This window comes from Suillus subalutaceus, assembly GCF_016647625.1.
Source record: "Suillus subalutaceus strain FC151 chromosome Unknown DFJ58scaffold_231, whole genome shotgun sequence".
In the NCBI taxonomy this organism is placed as follows: Eukaryota; Fungi; Basidiomycota; class Agaricomycetes; order Boletales; family Suillaceae; genus Suillus; species Suillus subalutaceus.
Genome location: NW_024540480.1, coordinates 1 through 16,358, shown reverse-complemented (window position 1 = coordinate 16,358; position 16,358 = coordinate 1). Strand labels below are relative to the sequence as shown.

The window sequence follows — 16,358 nt, the reverse complement described above, 5'->3', positions numbered from 1 at the left end:
TGAGTGAGGAACAGGGGATGAAGGCGACGAACTCACTGAAAGGAACTCACTGAAAATGATTTGGCGGGGGAACTGCTGGGAGGTAACAAGGAAAGACTGAGTGAGGAACGAGCTGGAGGTAACAAGGAAAGACTGAGTGGAGGAATGACAAATCAACAACTTTCCCCAGATGAAGGTAATGAAAAACGCTCACCAAAGCGAGGAACTACTGCTGCTGGAAGTAATTGATCATGAGCCACTCGTTGTTGTTGTGAGTGACTATGCGCTCGCGGGGAGTAGATGGGTCGATGATAAAATCTTTGAAAAGTCAGAAAAGGGCCGTGCCATCGTCATGAACCTCTGTGCGTGAGACAAGCAACTTGGAGAAGGCTTCAGTCTCAAGCATGTCCATGTCTCCCAGCCCCTGCATGAACACATGCTCATAGATGCGTTGAACGGCTGACAGGAAGGGGTGGGGGTGGAAAATACGGCCCTCGGAGAAGATTCCTTGTGGATGAGGCCAAGCAGGGAGCTCGTCTCCACCATCTTTTGACACTTGCTTGACGCCATCAGCACAATAACCCTTCTTGTGGTTAAGGGGAGAGTTTTCAGCACCAGGGTACATGATGGTCTGGCAGCGGGAGCAAGTCTGTGGCTTTCGAGGCTAGGAAATGATGATGAGCATGGGGATATCCGATAGTCGCAGGAATAGATCAATGCGAGCAATTTACCTTTTTTCCTGGCTCTTTTTTCATGAGTGGCACGACAGAGCAATGCCGGCGCCAAAAAGACTTGTTGTTTTTTTTCACTGTGTTCGCCAAAGTGTCAGAAGCAGTGAGAGGGGAGATGGAGAGGGTGAACAAGCTCACTCACAAGTATAGTCATCCTTGATGATCTTGTTCATCAACTTCGGCTCGATGTTGCCCAGTGCACGGAGGAGAGCTTGCGGATTCTTTCTGACAACTGACTCACCCTTTTTCTTCACCAGACAAAGGTTATATTCCTCTGTAGCCAAGACCCAGCGCTTCAACGTCATTTGGTACGAGAGCCATTTGAACTCGGCTCGCATGTCCATGAACAAGTAAAACTCGTCCGAGTCTTGCATGGCCAAAGAGCGAGGATTGATACCGGTGGCAATGGAGAAAAGGCGCTGAGAGGGGGTCTGGCCTGCACTCAGGATGACTGAATTGTTGATGCCAGCGCTGGTGACTGAATTGTTGATGCCAGCGCTGGTGACCGAATTGTTGATGCCAGTGCTGATGGAGCTGGTGGAAGGGGGGATAGTCTAATTGTTGATGCCAGCGCTGGTGGAAGGGGGCAAGTCCAAGTCTGAGATAGATTATATCGATAGGGAGGGCTGCCGTGTCTCCAATGCTGCTTCCGCGATGGTGAGTGTTGGATTTGTGTTCCTCACCATACCTGGCAGCTCACACTGAGGAAAGTACCCATCCAATTTCCCAGCACTTGACACTGTGCTGGGAACATTGCTGAGAAACGCCGGCTGATGGTGATAATTTAGAAGTTGCTATGAGTGAGGAACATTGCGTACCTGGAGAACATTGTCCTGACAAATCAGCTGTAGTTTTTTTGCGGTGCTGTTGCCGTCACCCTGGTCATCATCAGAGTCCAAAATGACCTTTTGTTTCATTGGAGATGGTGGTGTGACTTTTACTCTTGAACTCAAAGATTTGGAAGCTCCAGCAGGGAGTTCAAGAAGTGCAGGGTCGATTTGCCACTCATTGATGAAAATATTGCGACTGGCCCATAGAGCTAAGTCCACCTCTTCACCTGTGAGAGGATCAGTAGCGGAATCGAAAGTGTTGAACGGCCCATCCTCAATATCCTCCTCCTTAACTAAAAGTCCCCCAAATGTCGCGATATGGTTGGACACGACCAGCCCGAAAGTTTCACCTGATTCCACAACATCTAGCTCAGGAAGGACAAGTGACTCGCAGCTGGGATTCTGTTGTTGCAGCATGTTGTGAAGCTTTGCAATGTGGTCACAGAGTTGGAGGTGGTGAGAACCATGGGTGAACTTGACGAATGGTGTCATATGAGACCTGCTGAATGCGACTCTCACATTATGACGGAGGACGAAGTTGTGGCCAAGAGCACTGAGCATTATGATGCCACTTGGCTGTGCATGCTGGAGTGAATTCCAGCCTTTATGGGACCCTTCAATTCAGCTGCCATTGGCCCTGATACCTTTGATGTTGCGCTCAAGACAGCCATTGCGAACATGCTTCAATTGTTCTTGGTGAACCTGCCCCAGTGGATAGCATCAGTACCTGTCTCAGCGTCTGGTAGTTCCATACTTACTTACCTTCTGTGCAGCTGCAGACCAGACACTTTTGTCTGCCTACTTGTCAAACGCAACAATGAGTCTCCGTTCCTGTTCCTCTCAGTCCCAATATTCTGCAGGTCGACCACGTTCAGCATGCTTCTTGAGTATTGCGCCTATGATGTCGGCAGCAACAGCGGCTCAATATGGGATTTTGCTGGAGTGGAGCATGGCCGCAATATATCTGTCAATCCCGTTAATATGTAGTACCAATCAAAAAGAGACTTGGCACTACTCACCTCGCACCAAAATGCCAGACATCAAGCTTTGAATCGGTCTCTGGCATCACAGCACTCACAGCATTCCGAACCTGGCAGCCATTGTCTGCCACCATCATCTTGGGCTGGGGAACATCAAGAAGCTCATGATGGCGCTTGAGACCTTGGAGAAGTTCGGTTATCTGGCATTTGTGCGAGTCTGGCAGAAGCGCTACAATAGTAGTTGCGAACCAAGGGAAGTCAGTGGGTGAGTTAATGTTCAATGACTTGGAACTTACCCATGACACGATCTGATTATCCTCATTCAACACACTCAAGATACCGCCCTTCAACTCCCTCAATTTTTGGTGGTCTTTGTTGGTGAGCATTGCTTGCTTGCAGCTTTGAATGTGTTATCAAGTGAACCACATATGGCTAGTGTTAAGTTTAGGTAAGTCGAGAATTGACAAGAGCATATGAAAATGTACCTGATAGCGTCTTCAGGTATAACTCGCTCTCCTTTTGCCTTGTATGGACAGTGAAATTGATGAAGACTTCAGTAATGACCTCATCTGAGATCCATTTGTCAGCATAGCCAAGTGAGTTGCCAGGGTCCGAGAATTCCTGGAGAACTTGAGTCTGACTACTGCAACTCTTACCACCGGTAAGGTAGTTGACAATGTTATTTGCCTTGGGCTGCCTGGAAACCTCCTCCAAGTATTTGAGCATTCGGCGCTTGTGTTCCAGCAGGTGGAGTTCTTGTCAATGCCCAATAAGGTAAGCAAGGTTGAATAGTCCAGGGAGCATACAACTACTCACGTTTGACTCGTTCTTCCAGTCCTGCTGATGTTGTTGATGGTCGTAGCTCCACTAGCAAGTCAAAAAGCTCGCGTTGTGGGTATCACAACCTGGCAGGCACATATAAGAAAAGTGCTCAGCCAGTATAAGTGAGTCTCAGCTCTGCCTAGCTGCTATACTCGCAGAATGCAAGAACGTTCGACCCTAAAGGGGAAGCAAGGAAAGCAAGGATCCACGGAATGATGCTGAACAACCCTGGTGAATGGCGGTGAAAGCGCGAGAAAGTGCGCGAAGTGCGTGAAGCATGGGAAGGTAGTGCAAGCGGTGCACAGTGTAGAAGACGGATACTGGGACTGATAAGAGGAAAGTGCGGATATAGACAGATACTGGTAGTGCCACTAGCTATAGACTGATGCTAGGGCCTCAAAATGATGATGGGCACATGCATTGCATGGAACTAAGTGGTGATAGATACTGAGTGGTAGGAAGGTAAGGTGGAATTGTTCGGTGTAAAACGAACATGAGAGTATGTAAGTTCTACCTAAGCACTCTCCCAGGGCTTGGAGCCGAATAGGGAGCACTCTAAGTATGTAAATGAGGTAAGGTGATGTAAAGTAAGGGTGCATAACGAAATGGGAAGTGTAATATGCTAAATATGGTCAGATAACGAAAAGGGACATACCGAGGGACTGGTTGGACGATGGATGGATGCTCCTGGATGCTGTGCAACATGGTGCGGTTAAGCGCGAGAAAGCGCGCAAGGCGCGCACGCAGGAATACTGCGCATTGTGTGGGAGAGTATCGCGCCTATGGCGTGTTTTGCGGGAAAGTGGTGCGCTCCATGGTGGAAGTCATAGTGGATGATAGTGCGAGTCATGCCATGAAATGCCAGTTGTCAGAATTCGTAAAATGAGCCCATATGTGCCTGCAGAAACGCGAGTCTCTACATTGGTCGGTCGGTCGGTCAAAACATGTCAGGTCAAATATGATGTATCATGGACTAGCTTACAACATGACATGGTTGGTGGTAATGGAATAGCTTACAGAATATACTGGCCTCATGATAGATGAGGGGGTCGGTCAGTCGGTCGGTCAAAACATGTCGGGTCAAATATGATGCATCATGTACTAGCTTACAACATATACCTCTGTGACGATAGACAGGATAGTCATCAATAGCTTGGTCATATGCAATGTAAGAGACACGGTCGGTCAAATATATGGTCGGTCAAATATATGGTCGGTCAAATATATGGTCGGTCAAATATATGGTCGGTCAAATACAATCTATTACTGAAGCGCAATTGCTACTTGGAATCACACAATCAATCACATTTAATCCAGGCCAAATAATTTTCATTCAATTCATGTAGACAACAGTATCTAACTAACTGATGTGTGCTACATAAGGGTATATTTGCATCAAGGGAGGGAGGAAGTAGTAGAAGCAGGGCATGAAACACTCAAATCACATTGGATGGGGGGAGCAGATGAAGGACCGGCCTGCACCGACTCAGATGATGGTTGCCCACTGGTGAATGTCCTGCCTTGCACATCAGGGCGACCGAATGGGCGAGATGCTGAGGGTTGACTGACGGCGACAGAATCAGCATTGGGAGCAACCGAAGGGCCGAACACACCAGTCAAGTATCTGATGCCCATGTCTGTGGCTGTGGAAGCACCGGTTGGGCCAATCGCTGGTGGTGGGAAGGATGTGTTCAGGACTGAGCGTTCCTGCCTCATTTTCTCCACCATGTTGGCAAGACCATTTACCACATCCACCGTGGCATTGAAGCTCAGTTGGACGTCGGAAAACTCGGCCCGCATAGAGGAGATGCAGGAGTTGAAGTTGTGCTCCATCGCATCCACCCTAGCAAGGGTGTTGCGGTCGGCCATTTCCATGGCAGCGACTCTAGCCGCCAGAGAGACCACACAATCGTGGATAGTCAGTTCGGCCGATGAGGTGGTGGGTTTGGCTGCAGGAGCAGGTGGTGGTGGTGGTGGTGGTGGTGGTGGTAGGATGGGGGTGTCGTCGGTGACCTCCTGCCAATGGTCAGCAGGAAAGTCTTTCGCCGACGCCATGGCTGCCGGCCGATTGACGGTCTCACTTGGCGTCACCGCAGCGACATCAGTCTGCTGCTCGGTATCGGCTGCATGAGACATGGCGATGTCTTCATCAGCCTCAACAGCGACATCTAAAATCGAGGTCAATATTGTTTACCTTTACAAAAAAAACAGGTGACTCACCCTCATCATCCATGGTGTCCTCAGATTCTACCACAGGCGGTGGTAGACGTGCATGGGAGGCCGCCCTTGTCGCCCTGGGCTGCGGTTTGGATGTGGAGGCGAGTGGGGCCTTTGACCGAGGACGTGATGACTGCACCAGCTCGGCCATTTGTGGAAGCTTGTTAGGTACTGGTCGGTCACACTTCACCTTCATCTCGTAGCACCTGGCACAGGACTTTGTGATTTGGCCCTTGCGGCCGAGGGCAGCGAGACATTCGAACTGGGCAGAACACCTCTTACAGGGTGAATCATACTAATTAATCATTAGTAATAAGTCATGTATAGAACTGGCAAACTCACCACATCACCCTCGGCGATTGTCACAGCCCATTCCTTCTCCTTCTCCTTTCCCTTACCCTTCGGCGTCGGTCGGCCAATGCGCTCCTTGGTGTCGGCCTGGACATCTCTGAGTGGTGATGACCGAGGGGACGAGGTGAATCTCACCTGCTTCACCTTCTTGGCGGTGTCTAACTAGGATGTGAAAGATATAATCACCAAATTTCACTTATCCTCCATGGTCAACGGTTCAGACAAATACCAACGGTTGATAACGTGGTCGTTCGTGGGGGTGCAAATATAGATTGCGTTCTCCTTGAGCAAATTTACCAATGACTAAAAAAAGGGGTGAGATATTCGGGAATCTCAGGAACAATGCCCGTTAACTGGCTTAATGCAGTACTTAGGGTTCTTCAGGGATAATGATGCGACAGTACGCAGATTATGAAAAGTTACGTGAATTACAGTGATACGTGGTGAGTCAGAGTGATATCTCTGGGATACTCCTTATTCTCACAATCAGGGAAGATCAAACTAGGAGTCGGATACAGTTGAATCAATCAAATACTTGGCTTTGAAACCGACCTTTCTGCTGCTCAGGATCTCGCAATGAGTAATGACGCAGTCCAGACTAGAATACACCTTCTTGATGTAGTCTTAAGTGGCCAAGCTCTTAATATTGTTGACTAAAGTATAAGTCCTATTTATCGTCCTCAATTGTTAAAGTACGTGGATTTCTCCCCACAGAATTGATTTCCTGTGTCGTAAAGAGAATTGCAGTGAAACTACACTAGACGACTAGTAACCGTGCACTAGCTAGAGTAATTTAATGTGACTTAGAGGTGGCCTCAGGTAGTCAGAACATCGTGGGAAACAGTGACAAAAGAGTGGAGGGAATAAACTAATATTCACTCAGTATTCACACAGATATTAAGGGGTGAGAAACTTTCTGAGAGGTACGCAAACTCTCTAAAAAGGGATCTTATTATTCAAAGAGGGAAACTATGTCCCTTTATATACTACTCTACAGGTGGCTATGCAACTACTAAATATGGAATAGTGACTCATAATGACTTGGTATGAGTCATAACGGAAATGACTCATAATGACTCCATGTGACTCACTATGACTCAGTGTCCAAATGTTCACTTAGAGATTACCGCTATTTCGGAACTGTCCAGAAACTATGACTAATCATTAAACAAAATGTAGATTACATAAGAAGATTGACACTGCTCAGATGATGACTGCGCAGATGTTGAGATGTTAAGATGTTAACACGAATATGGCTCATTAGGTGGGAAAATGTACGAGAAAATCCCGAAAGGTGCGGGAATGTGCTTACTAATGAAAGGATAAGGTTTTTTAACACAGTTTGTTGACTGTGCTAAGTACGTAATATGAATGATTAATTCATGTAGCTATGAAAAACCTTCAAGAAAATTATAGTAAACTGTAATAAAGCCATAAGAAATTAGAACTGCCTTTATTGGCAGTATTAGGTTGTACGAGAGTATGTTATGTGTCCGTGATCATGTATGAAACAGGTTTCATGCGTGTCAGCGGGGGCTGGAGTCTGAGGCACTGCTGCCTTAGATGGCTAAGGTGCTGTGAGTGATAGAGTAGAAAAAAAATGAATTAGAGGCGCACCTTTACCACAATGATGGTCCCGCCCGGCTGGCCATCATCATCTTCGGTGTCAGAGATGATGGCCTTCGACACGATCCTACGCTTCTTGCGTGAGACATTGCCCGACTCACCAGACTCATCCTCCCTGGCTCGCCAAGTCCCCCAAACTGGCTGCTTCCCCTTGTCGGCCGTTGGCTTGGCAGCCTCGACGGGAAGTGAGTCGATTGGTGGGACCAACATCACCTTGGGAGCTGGGGGCGGGACTGGGACTGGGACTGGGAGTGGGGTTGGCACTGGCGCCAGTGCAGGTGCAGCTATCACAATGTTAGCAAAAATGTTGCATTGATAAAGAGGAAGACTCACCAAGCCCTTGTGTCTTGGGGAAGAAGGGGTGTGATTCCATGTGGGAATCATCCACCCGCACACATTCCCATTGGGGGACCTGACCGATGTTCATTGTTGCCCGAACCTCAGCGGCTGCAGAGAGCAGCAATGGCGGAACGACCGACGCATTCCTGCCTTGTTGCTGGAGTGCTTGTGACTTGAGAGAGGTGAGTATCTTGCAAAGAAAGAAAGAAAGAAAGAACGACTTACTACTAGCTTGGCAAATTCATGTGCCTGGTCAACCACCACCCGGCCATCCGATTGAAACAGTTTGATCCGGTTGAGGTGTGAATGCAATGATTTGTTGGCGACCGACAAGGCATTGTTGGATTGTTGGGCAGACATGATGATTATGATGGTGGTGGTGGATGTGGTGACGATGATGATGATGATGATGAGGGATGTCGACACAGTTATATAGGGAACGACTAGCTGTGGCCTTTGATGTGGACTTAGCAACAGTCAATGCAAATTGAAGTTGTGCCACCGCCGTGATTAGCCGAAATGATTAGCTGAAATGAAATGTGGACGCAACAATTGACACCGCCGGGTTTCGCCGAGTTGTGGCCTCGGTGGTCTAGTCATCCATTGTCGTATATATACTCCCAACTACAACCATTGCAAGTACATGGATTCTCGTGAAAATATCACTGACAAAGCTAGGAGACTACAGGACAAGTGGATCAAAACCAACAGCAATTTCTTTCTCATGTGGGACCAGTGGGTGCCACCAAGTTAGGCCCGACTCGATCATTTCCACAGGAAAACCTTCCTGTTGGGTTCAAATACTCATTTCGGCCAAACTGTTCGCCACCAACTTGCGCACCCAACAACAACGGGATGAAAGTCACACACCATCAACCATGCCAGTCAGGAAGGAAACTGCTGATGCACTTGCAAAAAAAACATTTCGGCAAAGAAGGTAAGTGTCTTATGATATTGACTCGACATTTATTAATATTTGACAATTTTAGTTTTTGATATGTGCTGGAGCACTGAAGCTGCGCCCGAGACATCAGTGGAAACACCAACTGCCTCATCATCGGCTGAACCCCAGTACAGCGGTCAAAGTAAGTTCATGTCATCTTCTATTCTCAATCTCATGGACATGTACTAATACATCGTTATTCTAGCGTTTGAGATGTGCTGGGACGTCGAAAGCGATCCAGCGCCCACCGTCAATGCACCAGTCAGTGCACTGGTCAATGCACCGGTCAGTGCACTGGTCAATGCACCAGTCAGTGCACCGGTCAATGCACCGGCCGAAGTATCATTGGCCAACACAAACTATGGTGGCCAAGGTAAGTCTTATGCCAATCACATAACTTGAGTCATTGCTCACAGGTATATTAGATTACAATATGTGTTGGGACCCCCGATACTCCTCCAGCTGCAGGTCCATATGCCCTTTGTTGGGATGAGCCGAGCTCATCACAGGTAGGCTCAGTCCCTGCAATCACTGTAGAAGCTGCCACACCACCAGCTGCTGCTACATATGATGTTTTGCTGGGATGAGGACCCTCAGTCGACAACAGCCAATGTAGGCCACCCATATGACGTGTGTTGGGATGACTGACTGGCAACCTCGGCCGCAGGATACCAAGGTGAGTATTGGTGGTTTGTGTCAGTTGCTTCGACTCATTTGCAGGTGGTTTTGACATGTGCTGGGGAGATGCCCAATTAGTTGGAGATGGTGACCGTGAAGGTCATGTTACTGCGGCGCCCACCACCAGCTCGGTTAACTCAGGTCGGTCGGCCGTTTTGACATGGCACAGATGATGCTAACTATTACATGCAGGGGTGAACAACTCAGAATCACCTGGGAGTCAAGATATTCAGGCATCACTGGCACCCTCTTCAGCACCAAGCGAAGGCTCGACAATAACACAGGTTGAAGCTGGGGAGGAATTGTTGTGCCGAGCCGACAACCGGCTGGACAGACTTCGCACCATCCTGAGTAAGTTAATGGCTTCCCTGCTCGTTGCTGTCATAATGTTGACCACCATTGTAAAGGAGATAATGAAAGTGAGGCTGTCACGGAGATCATCCGTGCCAACCAGTCCTTGATCGCAAATTATTAAAACACCCGCAACTAATATGTTACCGCTGTGGGTAACACAACAAAGGTGAGTGCAAGTCAGATGACAAGCAAACACTCTCTATGTTGGGTCTTGATATGCCGTGCGATATGTTCGACCCTTAAGGGAAGCAAAGAAAGCAAGAATCCACGAAGTGATGCTGATCAACCCTGATCAAAGGCGACAAAAGGGCGATGTAAGCGCGAGAAATGCGCTGAAGGCGCGCGCGGGAAAGTGAAACGCGAAAATGCGCGAAGCGTGGGAAGGCGAAAAGGCGAAAAGGCGAAAATGCGCAGAGAACTGGAATGGTAGTGCAAGCAGTGCACAAGTGTAGAGAGACGATAATATGGTGAAAAGCGCGGATATAGATGGATACTGATACTGCCACTAGCTTTAGACTGATGCTAGGGCCTTAAGATGACGACGGACGCATGCATTGCATGGAACTAACTGCCAAGTACATGGTGGTAGAAAGATGTGGTAGGAAGCTCGTGGTGTAAAACGAACATGAAAGTATGTAAGTTCTACCTAAGCGCTCTCCCAGGGCTTGGAGCCGAATAGGGAGCGCTCTTAGTATGTAAGTGAGGTAAAATGATGTAAAGTAAGGGTGCATAACGAAATACAAAGTGTAATAGGCTAAATATGGTCTGATAACGAAAAGGGACACACCTAGGAACTGGTTGGACGATGGATGGATGCTCCTGGATGATGCGCAATGGAGTGCGCTTAAGCGCGAGAAACGCGCTAAGCGCGCATGCGGGAACGCGAAACGCGAAAGTGTGAGAAAGTGTTGCGCCTATGGCGCGTTTTGCAGGAGAGCTGTGCATTGTATGCGCAAATGACTGGAGACATAGCAGAAGTTGCGTATGGAGTAGGGCGACTAGTGCGAGAGAAACGCGCTAAGCGCGCGCGGGAATGCTGCGCGTTGTGTGGGAAAGTAGCGCGCCTATGGCGCGTTTCGCGGGAAAGCTGCGCGTTGTGTGTGGAATGACCAGAAACAAGATAGAAGTCGCATACGGATGATGGTGCGAGTCGTGCAGTAAAGGCCAGTTGCCACCATTCGTAAAATGAGCCCATATGAGCCCACAGAAACGCGAGTCTCTACACCGCCACCAATGATATGGCCAAGATTCAACACATGCTGCAAATGTTCAGGCAGATTGATGATCCACTGACTGTCTTGGAGCTAGGTAGGAAGAAAGCAGGTGGCTGACATTGACATATGCACAGTGTAGTGTAGTGTAGTGTAGTGTAGTGTAGTGTAGTGTAGTGTAGTGTATGTAACATGTAACAATAACAAATGTGTACTTATGACCGTTGACCGATGACCAATGACCAATGACCAATGACCAATGACCAATGACCAATGACCAATGACCAATGACCAATCCAAGTTCGCTGAATTAGATGTAGTCGGTATACCTCTGGGGCTTTTGCCGAGTGCGTGTGACTCGTGTATTCTCAGCATTGCTCCTGGTGCCTTTTGCTGGTGCATCAGAGGGAACACCGGGGGCAAATCTGGCCGACTTGGCCTTCCTCGGCGCACGATCTCTGGTAGTGGGCACATTCTTTGGCTGCCTCTCTTGCACCACAGGAGATGCATCTCTGGCAGCCCTTGTCCGCATCAATGCTGGTGGCTGTATCATCGGCGATGCACCAAGGTATTCCAGACCTCAGCGAGTTTCGATACCCCGGCGAGTTGACCTTGGGCCGAAGGAGCGGGTAACACGGCTGGCTTCAGTTGACTGATCTGATTCCTCAGTTACATGAGGTACAGAAATAATGGTCTTTGCTGTAGGAGGCGTTCGGTGATGGGAGACCGATGGTTGGTCTTTATGACCTCTGGCACACTTTCCAAAGCTCTTTGGCACCGGTCGGTCATCAGACCGGTCAGTGTCTTCAGCATTTGCGTGGTCGTGCAGGCGTTGTTGGACCGCTGGTGGAGATGCCTCTGCATCGGTCTTGTCACATTCTTCCTCGGTCGAACTGATGTAGGGTTGCTTGGTGGAACTCAGCCGCCCTTTGGGAATTGAGGTTAGTGACGATGTTGTGGTTGCCAATGGCTTTCTTGCCGGCCTTGCGCTGGTACTCTCATCATCGGCATCACCATCAGATTCATCCTCGGCAACAGGAGAACACATTCTGCCCTTTTTAATCCATCCAGGCTTTGAATCTGAAGGTTGGTCCAACCTGGGTTTCCTGTTGGTCCCACCAAAAGTCCAAGATTGCATTGGCATCAGTGCGGAGCATTTTGGATGGCTCCAAGATCTTGGTATCATCAGGTAGGTATGTGCTGGAGATAAATCTGGACTGCCCCTTCATGATGTCGCTCCAGGGCACTGGGACCTTGGGCTTTCCACAACATGTTCCGGTTCCAGCCGGCGTCAGATGATAAAATGGGTATCGGTCATCTGGCTTACTGTAATGAATGGTAAGGAATGACTGAATCATTGCCTTCTTGGTCTCGAGGGATAAATTGTCCATCTCGGGCAACATCAGCGAACCCGAACGGTCCAGCTTGAATTCATGGTATGGTTTTGGGACCCGCCAAGTGCCTCCGAGCAGTGTGGCGTCCTGGTCTTGATCATGGTCTTGGAGACATGGATTGAATACAAGTCTTTCTGAAAGGACTGGAGAGACTCACCAAATGCATCGCCAATGAAATCTTCCCATACTGGTAGGATGGCCTGCCAGTCCTTGCCTTTCATGAAGCTGGATCCCTTACCGAGCTGCTCATTGAAGTCAAACCTGCAACAACCAAAGTAAGCACAATGACCGACCAACCAACCGACGAGTGACTGCAAGAACTCACCCAGATGTAAGCAGCCCCCCCTTCTCATCCTTCCAGGAACCCAAAACAAAGACTCTCATACCGGCCTGAGTAAACATTTCTTTGGTGAAGTTCTTGACCATTTTTTCGCCCTTCTTCCTAGCTGTCTTGGCCTGGACAGTGGCATTGGGGGCTTGATTCGTCCACTTATCAGCCTTTGCCTCAGCTTCCTGCAACTCCTTTTTGTCCAGCCGGTGCATGATTGCCGTCATGGTCGGCTGATACCTCCTCAGTACTTCCTTGTGGGCAGGCTTCTCTCCAGTCTCTTCCTCAATTTCTTCCCGAATTTGCTGAAGAATCTCGGCCTTGCGCTCTTCCTCAATGACTCGCTGTGCCGTCCATTTCTTTTTGGCTTGGTGGGTGCTTTGGAATTGGTCTGGACCTTCTTGTGATTGTGGAACCACTGTCGGTATGTCTGTCCAGGGTGACTGAAATGCAGCATGACTCGGTGTCAAAGACTAAACACTTACATATTTCCTTTCCTTTAACAGCTCTTTGTCCATTTTTGGAGCCAAGACCTTGGTCTCCCTGGCAGCTGCTTTGAATATCAGTTGTCGTTCCTTCCCACTTGCCTTCTCCCAATCCTCAATATGAGACTGCAGAGCGGTGGTCTCTTGGTCATTCAACCAAGGCTGAACACCTGTACTCCTCTTTGTCTGAGCCATGTCACAGCAGGTATGTAGGAGAAAAGGACCTGAAATGAGGAGACCGTTGATACGGTGGATGGAATGAGCCAAAAAAAAATGCAGATGTGTCCTGTGAGTAATGAGTGACATACCCGATGTCATAAGTGCACGTAAGGGTTAGATTGTGCCGAATAGTAAGAGCACCATTGCTACAAGACTTATCGAGCAGTGTAGATGCATGTGTGGGTCTGCAGAGTAGAAACAGAGGTCATAAAGTGCTCTAGACATATCGGCGATCATATACTTATTAATTGTGCCGTCGGTATCACTCCTGATGATGCAAAGAGATCAAAGTGACTATTACAATCGGATGCATTGCATCTGACAGTCACATGTAAGCACCAAACTGTCCAATAGTCTAAGCATATTGTTTAAAACAACTCATCCACACAACAACAGCACATCTGTGTTACATGGTCAAGTCAAAGCCAAAGGCCTGGAGTCCAGCCGAAGACATCCTCATTGGTTAGATGGGAGCACAAAAGAACTTCTTGAGGAGATACAGGACAATTTGTCAAAGCTAAACATTACAACAAAAACATCCTCCATTAATTCATCACCTAGGAAATCGCCTAGCAAGCAAGGATTCACCAGAGGACATCACGCCGAGGGTGACTAAAGACCGAGGACTACTTGGACTTGCTCCTTCAGTGAGAGGGTTCACCATCCAACAGGACTTGCTCTGTATGCCCAAAGGACGGAGTCTACAGATGTCACGGTTGTATGGGTGAGCCGCTCTTCTGCACTCATTGCTGTAGGACGGTTCACAGCTGCATGCAATTCCATCGGATCAGTCAATGGACTGGGGGATTCTTCGAGGACACTTCCTTGACCAAGATAGGGCTGGAAATTCACCTCAGTCACCAGGGAAAGCCTTGCCCAGAAGTGACCAATGATTGGTATGACACAGATGATGAAGGAGACAATTTTGCTGAAGGCCAGTGGGTACCTTTGGTCAATGACCCCCGGATGACTACGGTGGTGGATACATCAGGCGTCCACTCCCTAATGATCAGATTCTGTCGGTGCGCCAGTGCACTTGGTCCCAACATAGCTATTTGAAATCGGCCTCTTCCCAGCATCTTTCACTTCACCGAAGACAGCGTTCATATTTGCAGTGTTGGACGACTTCCTGTTGGATAACCTGGAATGTGGGACATTGGTGATGAACTACTATAGCAAATTAAGGCGAATCACTTCAAGTGTATTCCCGCATCTGGTTCCAGTAAGTGACATTGATGTGCTTGATTGCATCGCTCACAATGGCCAAAAAGACCGATACAGAGAATTGATGAGGGTGGGCAGGCAGTGGAGACAGCTGAAGCAGCTCAAGTGGCATGGGTTTGGCCATGAGAAGCAAAAGCCAAAGGCAGGGGAGCTTGCACTGTTCTGTCCTGCATGTCCGCAGCCCGGGGTAAACATCAATTTGGCAGAAAGGAATGTGTCCAATCCTGCATGGCTATATTCGAGACCCTTGGTGATGGATGGCAACTTCAAGGCCGTGCATCTGTTTCTGGCGAATCTGACTGATGAGGTGGCATTGACTGATGGCCTTGGATTTATGGTCGGTGATGGCCGATACAAACTGCATCTCGCCGAGGCACAGGATATTGTACATCGGTTGGACTGCAACAACCACCGAGCTGTCAATTAGGCGAACACTTCATGTCACAAGCTTGAAGCAACTGGGATTGGTGGTTGTGCATGCACTAGACATGGGTGTTTTGTACCTCATTCAATGGTGGACTTTCAAAAGGGGGAAAGGTTCGCCGATCAATATCTCATTTGCCTGATGTGAACTGATTTATTGGTCGGTCAAAGGCAGATGAACATGGATTATGTGCTGTGTCAAGCTCTGGGGTACAACACTGGTGGGATCGACCGGGCATTGACATTCTATGACATCAATTGTCAATACCACAAGCATCTCGACCAGCGGGTTGAGGAGTCACCTTATCTTGACCTTCCGTGGGGCATGGAGGTAATCCTGGCATCGGTCTCTGGCATGTCCACGGCCATCAAGACAAATGCTATGTATGGTATGCATCCAACTTCATCACCGGCGCTGCCAGGATCGACAGTGAAATCATGGAGACCCTGTGGGCACCCTTGAACATCATATCACCGTCGGCGAGAGGAATGTCCACCCCCCACCGAAAGGAGTGTTTGGATTTTCAAATGAATGACTGTAATTTTATGAAGATGATATGGATGAGTGAGCCAGATTGTTTGACCAAAGTGCAAATCTACATACAGATAGGCAAATTCCTTTGCCGAAAATTCAAGGAGGCCATGCAGGGAGTCCAAGACAGCCAACACACATTTGACCGATTGAGTGAGACTGCCGATCATGATACCCTTGTCAAATGGAAGCAGAGGCTGCCTCCGCTCAGGATGACTGACTTGAAAATCCCAGCGCCATGGATATATATGAAGTTAAAATGACAAAAGGTCTGTGGAAATATAATCACAATTTACCATATGCTCATGTTGATCTTGCAAAGCATCGACAAGGAAACAACAAGAGTTGCATCTGTTGACCCGACAGGCGAGATGGCCGGCCGGTGAGATCCATCGCGGTGCTGCGACATGGCTGGCATCTGGAATAACACTGGAGGAGGCGCAAGTTGCACTCCTGATTGATTGTGAAGAAACTTGGAAGGCGGCCGACCGATGCTCAGAAGTGGGATAGCGGCGCCACCAGAATGCAAGGTCAAATAGATGAATTGTCAGGGTGGCAGTGACATTTCTCGGCGATCAACTGGATGAATATGATCAGTTGGACCTCATGACCATGATGTTGGATGCTGCAGAACTGGATTCTGCTGGGTCATCATCTGACAATCCTGATGGCGGACGACGAAGACCCGATAT

General features: G+C 48.5%; 6 protein-coding genes across 6 annotated transcripts; 3 read left to right on the top strand and 3 right to left on the bottom strand.

Annotated features, from left to right (window-relative positions):
- Nucleotides 1-307: 307 nt before the first annotated feature.
- Nucleotides 308-3,246, bottom strand: DFJ58DRAFT_735785 (uncharacterized protein; the record flags this gene model as incomplete). The annotated part of the gene is made up of 10 exons (XM_041386693.1): nucleotides 308-643; nucleotides 711-787; nucleotides 853-1,264; nucleotides 1,394-1,480; nucleotides 1,529-2,142; nucleotides 2,185-2,242; nucleotides 2,303-2,338; nucleotides 2,619-2,749; nucleotides 2,817-2,828; nucleotides 3,006-3,246. The coding sequence occupies 10 exons, from the start codon at nucleotides 3,244-3,246 to the stop codon at nucleotides 308-310; spliced, it is 2,004 nt and encodes a 667-aa protein (XP_041236262.1).
- Nucleotides 3,247-4,737: 1,491 nt separating this feature from the next.
- Nucleotides 4,738-8,235, bottom strand: DFJ58DRAFT_735784 (uncharacterized protein; the record flags this gene model as incomplete). Its single annotated transcript, XM_041386692.1, has 6 exons — nucleotides 4,738-5,510; nucleotides 5,563-5,854; nucleotides 5,902-6,072; nucleotides 7,528-7,820; nucleotides 7,870-8,047; nucleotides 8,101-8,235. 6 exons carry the CDS (start codon nucleotides 8,233-8,235, stop codon nucleotides 4,738-4,740), a joined length of 1,842 nt encoding a protein of 613 aa, XP_041236261.1.
- A 283-nt stretch (nucleotides 8,236-8,518) lies between these two features.
- On the top strand, nucleotides 8,519-9,971 carry DFJ58DRAFT_847585 (uncharacterized protein; the record flags this gene model as incomplete). Its single annotated transcript, XM_041393490.1, has 8 exons — nucleotides 8,519-8,614; nucleotides 8,653-8,812; nucleotides 8,865-8,960; nucleotides 9,024-9,191; nucleotides 9,486-9,494; nucleotides 9,539-9,637; nucleotides 9,689-9,847; nucleotides 9,904-9,971. 8 exons carry the CDS (start codon nucleotides 8,519-8,521, stop codon nucleotides 9,969-9,971), a joined length of 855 nt encoding a protein of 284 aa, XP_041236260.1.
- Nucleotides 9,972-11,341: 1,370 nt separating this feature from the next.
- Nucleotides 11,342-11,717, top strand: DFJ58DRAFT_847584 (uncharacterized protein; the record flags this gene model as incomplete). The annotated part of the gene is made up of 2 exons (XM_041393489.1): nucleotides 11,342-11,408; nucleotides 11,434-11,717. The coding sequence occupies 2 exons, from the start codon at nucleotides 11,342-11,344 to the stop codon at nucleotides 11,715-11,717; spliced, it is 351 nt and encodes a 116-aa protein (XP_041236259.1).
- Nucleotides 11,718-12,119: 402 nt separating this feature from the next.
- Nucleotides 12,120-13,463, bottom strand: DFJ58DRAFT_847583 (uncharacterized protein; the record flags this gene model as incomplete). The annotated part of the gene is made up of 4 exons (XM_041393488.1): nucleotides 12,120-12,559; nucleotides 12,613-12,716; nucleotides 12,781-13,226; nucleotides 13,269-13,463. 4 exons carry the CDS (start codon nucleotides 13,461-13,463, stop codon nucleotides 12,120-12,122), a joined length of 1,185 nt encoding a protein of 394 aa, XP_041236258.1.
- A 990-nt stretch (nucleotides 13,464-14,453) lies between these two features.
- Nucleotides 14,454-15,282, top strand: DFJ58DRAFT_719341 (uncharacterized protein; the record flags this gene model as incomplete). Its single annotated transcript, XM_041384608.1, has 4 exons — nucleotides 14,454-14,526; nucleotides 14,564-14,713; nucleotides 14,759-15,096; nucleotides 15,139-15,282. 4 exons carry the CDS (start codon nucleotides 14,454-14,456, stop codon nucleotides 15,280-15,282), a joined length of 705 nt encoding a protein of 234 aa, XP_041236257.1.
- Nucleotides 15,283-16,358: the final 1,076 nt, after the last annotated feature.